General features: G+C 44.6%; 1 protein-coding gene across 1 annotated transcript in view; it reads right to left on the reverse strand.

The window, feature by feature from the left end:
- LOC125459490 (protein phosphatase 1 regulatory subunit 32-like) overlaps window positions 1-14,590 on the reverse strand; it is a 91,158-nt gene that overhangs the window by 31,267 nt on the left and 45,301 nt on the right. Inside the window, exons 8-9 of the mRNA XM_059651866.1 lie at window positions 10,237-10,308; window positions 4,105-4,191 (exon numbers count right to left, since the gene is read on the reverse strand). Of these exons, the coding sequence (XP_059507849.1) occupies window positions 4,105-4,191; window positions 10,237-10,308 (159 nt within the window). The remainder of the gene's footprint in view (window positions 1-4,104; window positions 4,192-10,236; window positions 10,309-14,590) is intronic.

Below are 14,590 nucleotides of genomic sequence, written 5' to 3' on the forward strand. Positions count from 1 at the left end.
TTAAGACTCCAGTGATGACTATGAAACCATTGTCATTTGTCAGGAAAAAACCCATCTGGTTCACTAATGCCCTTTAGGGAAGGAAGCTGCTGTCCTTACCATTGTCAGTGATTATGTGTGACTCCAGACCCATAACAGTGCGGCTGACTTTTATTGCCCTCTGGGTAATACATGCTAGCCTGGCCAGTGACGTTGATATCCTGTGAATGAATTTAAAAAGGATGAATGTTTTCTATGGATCTGGCTCTACAGTTGCACAGCTTCATGGCACAGTGACTCATAGTTCCCCTTCTATCCACCGCAATTCGACTCATAACATATAGTAGATATATCAATTCAGATGAATGGAGCAACTTTATTGATGCCAGAGAATTAACACCCAAGCACAAATTCAATCAAAAATCTTTTTGACTGAGTCTATTTGTATTCATTAGGAACTTGGTGTTCCATTTGGTGGTTTGTGCAGACGTTGTCTCCATCACTGTGGAATGTTCGCCAGTCACAATAGGTCCCAGGCTTAGGATGTACCTGTGAAAGTCTGAAATGCTGGAAGTTCAGTATGAGGTGCTGCAATTTCCCTCTTGCCTGTCCTCCTCCATAGTGAGATTGATGATTCTCCAGGATAGCCACATGCAGCTGGATAAAAACCTAAAGAACTGCGGATGCTGTAAATCAGAAACAAAAACAGAAATTGCTAGAAAAGCTCAGCAGGTCTGGCAGCATCTGTAAAGAGAAGTCAGAGTTAATGTTTTGGATCCATTGACCCTTTCTCAACCAGACCTGAAATGTTAACTCTGATTTCTCTTCAACGATGCTGCCAAATCTGCTGCGCTTTTCCAGCAACTTCTGTTTTAGTTTCACATACAGCTGGAGGTATGTACAGAGCAGCATGCCATGGCCTTGCCCTCAACGAAGCAATAACAACACAAGAGGAGGACAGGGAGCATGGATTCACTATGAAATCCTTTTCCTGTTTAGATCAGCAGGGAAGCAAAGGTGTAGTTTGCAAGAGAGGACAAGACCTTCCTGCATCTGGGGACTCTCTTCAGTGCACTCCAAGCTTGGACACTGACGCCTCAGCACCACCCAACTGTTACACCAGCACTTTAAGTGGCTATGATAACAGATGAGGTTGTGTGTCTGTGCAGGGATCTGACAAGGCTCAGGTACCTGGAGAACAGCCAACAAGGTCATCATAATTCGAAGGGGAGCATGGTCAGATTACAGTAAACAGGAAGCACTAAGCACAAATATGGACAAAAGAAAACACATTTGATGCAGTTGGGTAGTGAGATAGTTAGCGATTCTCTACTTGTATGTTTTTATTAATGTAATAAAGATCTGATTTGGTTCATGAAATTCTTTATCCAGTGTTGATGATCCTCTAGCAGTGCACAATGGCATGTACCATCCAAACACCTGGCGAAGGGTGTGAGAAGGGAATGAGTACTCTCCTTTGCACATTAAAAAGCAACAGTTACAATAAGGAGGCACTCTGGGTTTACAGTAAGTAACTTGTTTGTGCTTGCAGAGTGGATCTTGATTTGGCAGGATAGCTAAATGCTAAAAATAGGAGAAATAAATGAGTACAGGGCCCTTGCAAGTCTCCCTAGCTCCTGGGGCTCGGTATCCTCCAAGCAGCCCTTTATGAATGTCAGAATTCTGGAGCGCACTCACCTACCTTCTTGCCTGATGATAACTTACACTCCAGGACGTATTCAGCAGCCAGTACTACTGCCTTCTGCTACACCAGGTTATGTAGGGTGTAGCAGATCAGTCCCTGTGCCTGAATCTGATGTTGAAGAAATCCATGGTCTTCTCAACGGTCACCCTGTTGCTGTGTAGTTCATGTTATAGCATCCTCAATCCTTGGGTTTTTCACTTCTAACAGCAGCCATTCTTCAATGTACATCCCTTGGTGTCAAGTATCCACCTTTGCAAATATGCCAGAGGGGCTGTGGAATGACAAGGTGGATGGAGGGTGGTATGAAAGCTGTGGAATCTGAAAGTGCTGAAGAACGTGGACACCATGGCTGCCCCAGGATATGGAGTGCACACCTGAAACTTGCACTGACAGTAGTTACAGAAGTGTTGGACACGTGTTGATGAGGAAATAAAATCCTTTCTGATTAGTGAAAACTATTGCTGGGCTTAAGGAAGTTGCCTCGATGTGCAGCTTATGAAATTTTGAATGTGGCAGAATCTAGCAATGGTGCTGAATCCACTAGCCCACTTGTCTTGACTGAATTGCCTATTGAATTAGTTTCCCTTGACAAAATTGCTGATTGGGAGCTATCACACACCTCTCAAGTGTAACCCTGAATCAAGGTCCAGAAATTCTGGGTCACACGATGGCCATTACAAATGTAGTTCACTTTCTCTATCATAGTTTGTGCATAGATTGGTCTCTGTCTCTCAGAATAGGCACAGTTTTCAGCAACACTGCTATTTCATCCTTTGTCTATAGACCCTGGCCACCAGGTGCTTTCATCCCCATGCTAGTTTGGTAGTAGTAACATGATGTTGTTTGCAATCCCGAAAGCAAGAAGTTCCTAAATTCCTGGGGAAGACGGTGCCATGGAATGTTGCACGTACAGCCTGTGTACTGTTTTTCAGTAGTATCAATAAAGAATGCTTCACAGGCCAGGTAAGTAGTGGCTTATAACATGGCCGTGCCCCAGGGAATCAGTACAGCCTGAGTGGCAGCATGAGAAGCAGCACTATATGAACAAACCTCGCCTCTTTAGTTCCTAGGATAGGTGCAGGTCATTTGGACCCACCTCTACTGAATGTGCACTTGCTCACTGTGATAGAAGTTTCCTTCATCCTTCAGTTGTCTGGGGGTCATCGTAAAGCATTGCAATGTTAAGTAGGTTTACTCAAAGTTCAATGTAGTGTATAACAATAGTTACAAAATGTTAAATAAAACTAAAGCATTAGAAACAAAATTGAAACAAATTATAAGGAAAGAAAGCCAAAGAAGTATGATCTGGATCAACGTTCTAGGAAATGCAGCTTTAAGAAACTCAGAAAGATCCCCCCCTCCTTTGTCTAGACATCAGCTGGATTAACACATTGTCCGTTGACAGCAACTAAGGAAACTATCATAGAATGAGCCACCCTATTAATTCAATTTCCAAAGGTCCAATGAAGCTTGCAGACTTCAGCCCAGTGCAGAAACAGAAGGTAGCAGTTGACTGTTGAAGTTGAAAGGTCAACTGCTTCTCCAAGTAAGTTTCACTTTCTTTCCATCCATCCAACTCCAGGCAGCAGCCAGTACCACCAGCATTTATCATCACAACATACAGCGTTGAATCTGATGGCTCATCCAACTACACAGCATCAGCAGCCAGGCTTACACGTTCGAGAAATATCTGAAATGTTTGAGAATATGTATTGTTCCTTTTTGGCTACTCTATCATCAATGAAAAGAGCACAGTGTTCATTACTGCTGCATTAAGTAGCGATGACTCTGAGGGCAGTAAGGCTGCAGAACTGTAAGTATATCGCTGCAATTCAAATAGTCAGTACTGTTGATGTTTGCCAAAAAAATCAGCAGAGCCTCAACAGAATTGCAACCTTAAGCACAAGGCAGGTTAAAAATAGGTGAAAAGGAGATGCTGCTGAAAGCATATTGAAAACAGGAAGGTATTTCATATCAGGTAGCCAGTGTGATTGTATTACAGCTTCATTTTCAGCTGTGACCAGAACATCTAACACCTTGCTATTATTTATTTATTCCATATGATGTAATTAAATAGCAAAGAAAAACATGGTTGTAAAGCAGAGTAGTTCAAAGGCTCAATAGGATAGGTGTTAATATGTAAGCTTTATCCTACTGAGATATGCACTGCTTGTGTCAAACAGTTCTGTAGCCCAGAATATTATTGCACTTTCCTTCCCTTTTTCTTTAGTTAGACCTTTAATTTCCTAAAGTTATTGGATGTCCTTTGGCATCTTGTCAAGATTGTTCATTCTTTCTGTACAGCTCAAACAATGCTTGTAAAAAGATGTGCTATCAGGAAAATATGATTACTTTGGTCTAGCCTACAAGGTTGCGAAATATAACTTTATATCAATTGATGGAAAAAAAGAAGTACTTACTGCGGTATCCAGTGATAATCCAATTCTATGAGTGAAACCAGTGTTTCTGTCAGCCTTATGTGCCACAGCAGGCAAAAATTCATCTCCCTGCATATCAATCACATTTTTAAAATTTCAATTTTATCTTTAAGGTTTCTAATCCTAAAAGACAAAAAACAGTGCAACCAGCTAGGACTGTGCATGTGACACTGGGAGATGCAATTTCTACAACCACATATAATTTGCAAAGATATGGTGGTTTAAATATTGCCATACTAGACCAATAAGTTCCATAGTGGCATACAATGAAAATTTATTCAACATGGTTGGTAAGTTGAGGTCTAATACCATAAAAATAACCTGAATGTCACTGGAGTATTGTAAAAAGCCAACTGGTGCACTATAATGTTTTTCTCAGGGACAGAATCGGCCATTCTTAAACTCCAGTCAAAAGCAAACCTAGTGTTTGACATCAAATAACATCAAGGAAGCCATTCAAATGAACATGCAATTGATATAAAGGAGAAAACTCACCACTACAATTTTAAAAGAAAAGTAAGATTGGCAACAAATGTGCCCAACTGTCAGCATCAACCACTCTTCAAGAACAAATAACAACAAAAATCTTTTGTAGCATAGCAGCTCTTCAATTAAAACAGTTAATGGAGAAGGCCATATTTAAATGAGATACCAATGATGCATGAAGTTTGTATTTGCATTTGAAGACATGAATATTTTCATATTTACAACTACAATTAATTAATTGAGGGAAAACTACATTTTACTTTAGGGAGAGTGAAAATTCCCTGAAAATAGTCAGATCAGAACAAGGAGTTATTCATTCACACTGAACAATCAATGGAAAGACTCACGCAGACATTAATCTAGGGTTTTCTATGGACATTGCTGCGCATAAAATGGTTGCAGTATTTCAATGCAAAGTAATTCCTTGTGGTTGAAGTATTTGAAGTCATTTCTGTAATGTGATCAAATAAATATGCATCTGCACGCATAAATACCTGAACCTTTAAATAGGAAGCAGCTTTTACATAACTGCCATATGCCCCTAAATGTAATGAAGGCCTGTATTTATACAATTTACAGCAAGTCTCTAATACCTTTTGTTATTCTGATTTATATTTCAGTAATAGTTTGCTCCCCCATTCTTTTTGCTAAACTGGGTTTAACTGGGTCTCTTTGGGATCTCCATGTCTCTCACTTCAGGGGCGTGACCCAAATTAACGTCTGTCCACCCTGTCGCACCAACACACTTTTTAAAAACAGGATTTTCAGGCCTGTATTGCTGCTAATCCTTCCTTTCCAAAGGTCGCCAATGGTTGCATACCATTTGTTTGTGTCTGGCCAGTAATCTAAAGATAAAATAAACTGGATTTGTTTGACCTGATAGTGATCCTTTCAAACACACACACATCTTGTTTAGAGTCAGATCTACCTGTTTAACTTTTCAATACTTGTGGGACTCAATGGTTGTGTTCCTATTTAGCAGTACCAGGGATAAACACATAATCCATGCGAAATGGTTCCTTCTCTGCCTTTGAGGATGATGGTATTGGGTGCTGGATGATTTTTGGTGCAGCAGATATGCTGAAGTAATAGCTGAATAAAACAACTTGACTGGGATCATTTATTTCTCCTGGGAAATGTTCAGCTCCAATTCCTCCATTCTCAATTTATATAGTTTTCCATAATTGTTGGAAGCGTGTTCGAGCCGTCCTTCTTGAAGTGGAGTTTTGGGTACACAGACTGTAAAAAAATGTCCTTTCTTGCTGCGGGGAAAGTATTTGGCACCTTGACTGATCATTCCACTCTGTGGTAATCTTTTTTTGATGCCTCATGAGGAGCCTGGGCAAGGTGGCTCAAATAGTAGTTTCAATAATCCAGTTTTATCATGGTTTTCTTAGTTGGGACTCCCAAATTTGGGTCAAAATCTCCCTAAAGTTCATTCTGATTCTGCTTCTGTAGTTCCTGTAACTTCAGAAGTTAAATCACCTTTAGTTTGCAAAACATCTGATAGCACCCCATGGAGTACTATTTGAATCATCTTTTAAGTTCAATAGCCAGAACTATTTAAAAACCAAAAGAACTGCGGATGCTGTAATTTTTTATTCAGTTGACATGATTTAGAAGTGAATTGTTAATTCCTTTGGCCTCTGCCTTCTCTGGTTGTACCTGGCAAATTCAGTTATAAAATTCTTCTTGGGACAATGTCTTAAATTGCTGGGCGTGCTCAGCTCTTTGCCTTGCCATGACATCATCTGCTATCAGCTCAATGGCATACAGAATACATGGTGGGGTTTTTTTTGCCTTAATTGCCTTGGAACCCTGAAGCTCTTTCACAGATTCCACTTCCACAGCTCCCATTGCAGTGGCCCATCAATATCACTGAACGACGGCAGAAGTGGTAGTGGATGTTGAGTTGATGCAGGCATCCTTACCAGTTCAAGCTGTGCTTCCTATCAAAGTATACCTTTCTTTTGCATCCTTCCTCATTTCAAAGTTGAGCTTAAGGTTTTTTTACATCATTGGTCCTAGGTTTTCAGCTGTGAGCTTTAAACTTACAACATCACTTATTTCAAACTTCTGCTGTCATGTTTTACACTTTCATAGACTCTATGAGTTATGGCTGAACTAAGCTCCTCTAACTCTGTGAGTAACTTGGACATAGGGTGTAGTAAGATTTTATTGAGACACTTTATTCACAGCTAATACAATCAAAATGTTGTGGTAATCTACATGTCAACTCCATTCTCTGTGGCTGACTTTCTACTTAGTCCTCAAGTTTACACTGTCAATTAGTCAGTCTCTTCAATTTGAATGTTAACACATGCCTCTATGGCATAGCCTTAAAACAATAGTGGAAGAGAAACTATGCGGGTCGTGAGCTAGTTCTCTCTACGTTTTTCAGAATAATCAATAAACATTGAGAGAGATCATGTGACACAACTTTCAGTGTGGTTGTTATTGAATTAGGATTGGAGCAGAGAACATAACGAACTGCTGGCTTGAGCATGCCTCTTCATCTCGCTTCTCAATCTTTCATCTCAATTCTGAACTCTGGTACTCTGAAAGAAACATGTCAAGGCCCCACAGCAGACAGGCTTTCAACTAATAGCCAGTGTTTCAAGGAGAAAAGCATATATAAGGGCCACAGAATTGCTTCACAGAAAACCATCATCAGATCAGAGACAATCAGTGAGCTACAGCTTACTTGGTTAATAAAATGTGAGGCTGGATGAACACAGCAGGCCCAGCAGCATCTCAGGAGCACAAAAGCTGACGTTTCGGGCCTAGACCCTTCATCAGAGAGGGGGATGGGGAGAGGGAACTGGAATAAATAGGGAGAGAGGGGGAGGCGGACTGAAGATGGAGAGAAAAGCAGATAGGTGGGGAGGACAGTATAGGTGGGGAGGTAGGGAGGGGATAGGTCAGTCCAGGGAAGACAGACAGGTCAAGGAGGTGGGGCGAGGTTAGTAGGTAGATGGGGGTGCAGCTTGGGGTGGGAGGAAGGGATAGGTGAGAGGAAGAACAGGTTAGGGAGGCAGAGACAGGTTGGATTGGTTTTGGGATGCAGTGGGTGGAGGGGAAGAGCTGGGCTGGTTGTGTGGTGCAGTGGGGGGAGGGGACGAATTGGGCTGGTTTAGGGATGCGGTGGGGGAAGGGGAGATTTTGAAACTGGTGAAGTCCACATTGATACCATTAGGCTGCAGTGTTCCCAGGCGGAATATGAGTTGCTGTTCCTGCAACCTTCGGGTGGCATCATTGTGGCACTGCAGGAGGCCCATGATGGACATGTCATCTAAAGAATGGGAGGGGGAGTGGAAGTGGTTTGCGACTGGGAGGTGCAGTTGTTTGTTGCGAACTGAGAGGAGGTGTTCTGCAAAGCGGTCTCCAAGCCTCCGCTTGGTTTCCCCAATGTAGAGGAAGCCACACCGGGTACAGTGGATGCAGTATACCACATTGACAGATGTGCAGGTGAACCTCTGCTTAATGTGGAATGTCATCTTGGGGCCTGGGATAGGGGTGAGGGAGGAGGCGTGGGGTCAAGTGTAGCATTTCCTGCGGTTGCAGGGGAAGGTGCCGGGTGTGGTGGGGTTGGAGGGCAGTGTGGAGCGAACAAGGGAGTCACGGAGAGAGTGGTCACTCCGGAAATCAGACAGGGGTGGGGATAGAAAAATGTCTTGGGTGGTGGGGTCGGATTGTAGATGGCGGAAGTGTCGGAGAATGATGCGTTGTATCCAGAGGTTGGTGGGGTCGTGTGTGAGAACGAGGGGGATCCTCTTAGGGCGGTTGTGGCGGGGGCGGGGTGTGAGGGATGTGTTGCGGGAAATACGGGAGATGCGGTTAAGGGCGTTCTCGATCACTGTGGGGGGAAAGTTGCGGTCCTTGAAGAACTTGGACATCTGGGATGTGCGGGAGTGGAATGTCTTAACGTGGGAGCAGATGCGGCGGAGGCGGAGGAATTGGGAATAGGAAATGGAATTTTTGCAGGAGGGTGGGTGGGAGGAGGTGTATTCTAGGTAGCTGTGGGAGTCGGTGGGCTTGAAATGGACATCAGTTACAAGCTGGTTGCCTGAGATGGAGACTGAGAGGTCCATGAAGGTGAGGGATGTACTGGAGATGGCCCAGGTGAACTGAAGGTTGGGGTGGAAGGTGTTGGTGAAGTGGATGAACTGTTCGAGCTCCTCTGGGGAGCAAGAGGCGGCGCCGATACAGTCATCAATGTACCGGAGGAAGAGGTGCGGTTTGGGGCCTGTGTAGGTGCGGAAGAGGGACTGTTCCACATAACCTACAAAGAGGCAGGCATAGCTGGGGCCCATGCGGCCCATGCGGTCCCATGGCGATTGGAGACTTCAGAGGGTTCCACATAAATTAAGTAAAATACTTGTTAAGTGCATAATCTCATGCTTAAGCAATTATTAACTGGCTCCATATTTATCACAGATATTGCCCCAACCTCCCCTGAAACCACTTATACCTCTCAGACCCTGAGCCAAAGACACATTCATGCTGCAGATCCAACCTGACACCATCTCTGATGGATCTGTCACATCCCAACTATCAGATGTAACCTGATTCCCTAAAGGTGAACTCAACATAACCCTATCCCTGCCCCAGCACCACCCCAACACACTCCCTCGCAGCACCATTGGACACAAGCCCATATGACCTGACACCCACCCTGGCCGCCTCTACATCAGAACCAAATTCTCTTAGCCTCCTGCACTACCCTAATTAATGAATCACTACCCTTGCCTGCATGCACTCTGCAACTCTAACCACTTGGCATCCTACATGCTTGGTACCCTATCCCCTACTTCGCTAGCTCTCTATCTATCTGGTCCCCCAACGATCTAGAAACCTACTTCTTACACATCTGGCAGCCTGCCCCTGGCACCCTTGCCCCTACCCACATAGTTTCCTAACTCTGGCTCCATACCCTTTCCCCAGCTGGCACTGGGCCTAATGGAAACCCTGCCATCCTACCTCCTGGCACCTTATATACCAGACACGCTATATACCAGCTTTCTGCTCTAACCCAACGTGACACCACCACTGACAGACCTGTCACATCCCAACCATCAGATCTGCCCCGACTCCCTACGGATGAACCAAACCTGACCTCTTACCTTATATCCCACAAACCTTATGTACTTAATGTTTGGTAGCAGCAATCAAAGTAGCTGTCAGAATGTTTAAATGTCAGAATTCGTTAGCTGAGTGCTGTAACAAAGGCATCTGTTTTGCCTACCTCTTACAGTTCTGTGCTATGGTAGAATTTCCATAATGGAAGTATGTTCCACATTTCTTAGGGAGTCCTGGGCGGAATCTCCTCTCAGAAATGCAAGACATTGCCACTCCTCAGAAAATCTAGCACAATATTTTAAAACTTAAATAGGTAAGAATTGTGAGTGCCCTTTCCTTTCCTACGAATTAGCAACTCAGATAAAGGAATAAAGTTTACAAACTACAGACAACTATAAACATGGTGAATAGTGTAAACAAACTGAAGCATCAGGCATTTTCAACTATGATTCTCTGAATATACAGGTTGCATAATTGAGAAAACAGTTTGTTTTTAGTTGTATTTCCATCACATCAAATCTGTCCTGCCTTGAGCATGGAGTTACATACATGTAAAGTTCCAGAAGGTAGATAGTCTGATTTTGTTATGGAAATTCCGGTTGGTCGATCTGTGCAATACCCCTAAAAGAAAACAAATTCTATTCAAATGGAGCTGTAATAAATAATTTTAAAATTCCACACCATTATATAGACAAAACAAATGTTGCATCAGGAGTTCAAATATCTTTCAATTATAGTATATACAAGACAAACCCATTTGTAGAAAACAAACAACCTCAGTCTTGAGAATTGTTCCTGAAAAAAATAGTTTTGTTGAAGTTTATTGTGATTTGAGGACAGTGCTGAGAGACAGAATTTATTATTCATTGCTGAGAACTAATGTCAATCTGACGTAGTTCCGAGTCAAGGTCAACTTGGCTCCATAAGTAGGGATTTTCCTCTCAGTATGGGGTCCATGACATGTCAAACTAGAGAGCAACAGGCTGTGACCATTTACAATAACAGCACACAAGAAAAGACTGAATGGAAAGTTTGCATATTTATGTTACATTGGCAATGGTAGAAATGTTACCAGGCACCCTTTTAGTTTATGTTCAGAAGTTATGATACTTTTGCAGGTAGAATGATATAAAATATTGTCATATGGGTAATGGTGTTTACTTTGTTCTAATATGGAGAATAGAAAACAAGATAATAAAATGTGAGGCTGGATGAACACAGCAGGCCAAGCAGCATCTCAGGAGCACAAAAGCTGACGTTTCGGGCCTAGACCCTTCATCAGAGAGGGGGATGGGGGGAGGGAACTGGAATAAATAGGGAGAGAGGGGGAGGCGGACCGAAGACGGAGAGCAAAGAAGATAGGTGGAGAGGGTGTAGGTGGGGAGGTAGGGAGGGGATAGGTCAGTCCAGGGAAGACGGACAGGTCAAGGAGGTGGGATGAGGTTAGTAGGTAGCTGGGGGTGCGGCTGGGGGTGGGAGGAAGGGATGGGTGAGAGGAAGAACCGGTTAGGGAGGCAGAGACAGGTTGGACTGGTTTTGGGATGCAGTGGGTGGGGGGGAAGAGCTGGGCTGGTTGTGTGGTGCAGTGGGGGGAGGGGATGAACTGGGCTGGTTTAGGGATGCAGTGGGGGAAGGGGAGATTTTGAAACTGGTGAAGTCCACATTGATACCATATGGCTGCAGGGTTCCCAGGCGGAATATGAGTTGCTGTTCCTGCAACCTTCGGGTGGCATCATTGTGGCAGTGCAGGAGGCCCATGATGGACATGTCATCAAGAGAATGGGAGGGGGAGTGGAAATGGTTTGCGACTGGGAGGTGCAGTTGTTTGTTGCGAACTGAGCGGAGGTGTTCTGCAAAGCGGTCCCCAAGCCTCCGCTTGGTTTCCCCAATGTAGAGAAAGCCGCACCGGGTACAGTGGATGCAGTATACCACATTGGCAGATGTGCAGGTGAACCTCTGCTTAATGTGGAATGTCATCTTGGGGCCTGGGATGGGGGTGAGGGAGGAGGTGTGGGGACAAGTGTAGCATTTCCTGCGGTTGCAGGGGAAGGTGCCGGGTGTGGTGGGGTTGGAGGGCAGTGTGGAGCGAACAAGGGAGTCACGGAGAGAGTGGTCTCTCCGGAAAGCAGACAGGGGTGGGGATGGAAAAATGTCTTGGGTGGTGGGGTCGGATTGTAAATGGCGGAAGTGTCGGAGGATAATGCGTTGTATCCGGAGGTTGGTAGGGTGGTGTGTGAGAACGAGGGGGATCCTCTTGGGGCGGTTGTGGCGGGGGCGGGGTGTGAGGGATGTGTCGCGGGAAATGCGGGAGACGCGGTCAAGGGCGTTCTCAATCACCGTGGGGGGGAAGTTGCGCCATTTACAATCCGACTCCACCACCCAAGACATTTTTCCATCCCCACCCCTGTCTGCTTTCCGGAGAGACCACTCTCTCCGTGACTCCCTTGTTCGCTCCACACTGCCCTCCAACCCCACCACACCCGGCACCTTCCCCTGCAACCGCAGGAAATGCTACACTTGTCCCCACACCTCCTCCCTCACCCCCATCCCAGGCCCCAAGATGACATTCCACATTAAGCAGAGGTTCACCTGCACATCTGCCAATGTGGTATACTGCATCCACTGTACCCGGTGCGGCTTTCTCTACATTGGGGAAACCAAGCGGAGGCTTGGGGACCGCTTTGCAGAACACCTCCGCTCAGTTCGCAACAAACAACTGCACCTCCCAGTCGCAAACCATTTCCACTCCCCCTCCCATTCTCTTGATGACATGTCCATCATGGGCCTCCTGCACTGCCACAATGATGCCACCCGAAGGTTGCAGGAACAGCAACTCATATTCCGCCTGGGAACCCTGCAGCCATATGGTATCAATGTGGACTTCACCAGTTTCAAAATCTCCCCTTCCCCCACTGCATCCCTAAACCAGCCCAGTTCATCCCCTCCCCCCACTGCACCACACAACCAGCCCAGCTCTTCCCCCCCACCCACTGCATCCCAAAACCAGTCCAACCTGTCTCTGCCTCCCTAACCGGTTCTTCCTCTCACCCATCCCTTCCTCCCACCCCCAGCCGCACCCCCAGCTACCTACTAACCTCATCCCACCTCCTTGACCTGTCCGTCTTCCCTGGACTGACCTATCCCCTCCCTACCTCCCCACCTACACCCTCTCCACCTATCTTCTTTGCTCTCCATCTTCGGTCCGCCTCCCCCTCTCTCCCTATTTATTCCAGTTCCCTCCCCCCATCCCCCTCTCTGATGAAGGGTCTAGGCCCGAAACGTCAGCTTTTGTGCTCCTGAGATGCTGCTTGGCCTGCTGTGTTCATCCAGCCTCACATTTTATTATCTTGGAATCTCCAGCATCTGCAGTTCCCATTATCTCTAATAGAAAACAAGAGATGTGATGCCTACAAGGTTATACCTGCACTTCATTCATAGGTAACCTGGGTGAGTGATGAGGAGGCTGTAACTAGTCGATATGTCTAAAATTTCAAATTTACAGCTATTGTTATTTTAATCAAACTGTTTGGCCCTTTATGCCTCAGGAAGGGTGGGACTTGAACCCAGACCTTCTGGCCCAGAGCTAGGGACATTACCAATACATCGCAAGAACCTTGAGTTTACAGCTACATGCTTGGCCATTTGGTGTTGGCGTACGTTTGTTTTAAAAGGTTCTAGCCATTTCAATGTAGCCCTCAAATTCACAGGTTTCCTGTAATTGAAAGTTAATGCAGATCTATCAAAACTATCGGCACGAACTGGGACTGGATATTTTAGGTTTCTCACTTCATTTTCTGGGTGGTCACTGGAAGATCAAATCCAAGAGTATGTGTAAAATATGGTGCTATGGTTTCTTTTCAAATCCTTGTTATCCAAAGCTCCTGATGACAGAACAAAGAAATAGGAACTCTTTTGAAAATTAATCCTGCCTATTTGCATCCTGAGAGCCCTGCCAAGTGCAAAGTTGTGAGAGAAGAGGAAAATCTCACCTTTTATGTGGTCAATGTGGTTCTGTAGGATATAGTGACAACTGAGCTGATGCGTGTTGTTGTGGGTCGCCACAGCAATGTGCCTGAGTTTTCATATCATCCATGTCATTTTGTTTTTAAAAATAAGCAACATGCTGCTCATAGAATCATGGAAATTTACAGCATGAAACAAGGCCATTCTGCCCATTATGGCTGTGTTCATTAAGTAGGAGCTAAATCTACTTGCCTGCTCATCGTCTATGGCCTTGTAGGCATTTTTAAGTGCCAATCCAAGCATTTCTTTAAATGTTTTAGGAGTTTCTGCCCCTACCATCCTTTCAGACTGTAAATTCCAGATCTCCACCACAGTCTACTGTAAAATATTCCGCTCTAACCTCTTCTAATTCTACTACCTCTTAAACTACATCTATATCCCTTACCTACAAACCTTCAATCAACATGAAATCAGCCTTTCTTTCCATCCTATCTTGGATAATTTATAGTTTTACACCCTTCAGTGTTGTCTCTATTAAATCTCTTCTCTTCCAAAGACTAAAGTTAGCCAATCCAATATTTCCTCATTAATCCAGTTATCTACTCTAGGCAACATCCTCAATAATTTTGTTTGAGCCCCTTTGAATGAAATCATTTCCCCTTTTGTGTCATGGAGTGATCAGAACTGCACTCAATACTCCAACCTTGCTCCACTCTTACCATGGGCCTGCTGTAATGTTCCAATGAAGCACAGCAAAAGTTTGGGGAACATGTCATTTTCCGCTTTGGCATTTTACAGCCTCTAGAACACAATACCGAATCCTCCCATTCAGAGCCAGACCTCACGACATCAGGCCTCCATTTCTTCTTATATTCTTCTCCCAGTAGTTTTGGCTTGTTTATATCTTGTTTACTTTGCTCTCAGCCAAGAGACACATTTT

Source organism: Stegostoma tigrinum, chromosome 17 (assembly GCF_030684315.1).
Source record: "Stegostoma tigrinum isolate sSteTig4 chromosome 17, sSteTig4.hap1, whole genome shotgun sequence".
Classification (NCBI taxonomy): Eukaryota; Metazoa; Chordata; class Chondrichthyes; order Orectolobiformes; family Stegostomatidae; genus Stegostoma; species Stegostoma tigrinum.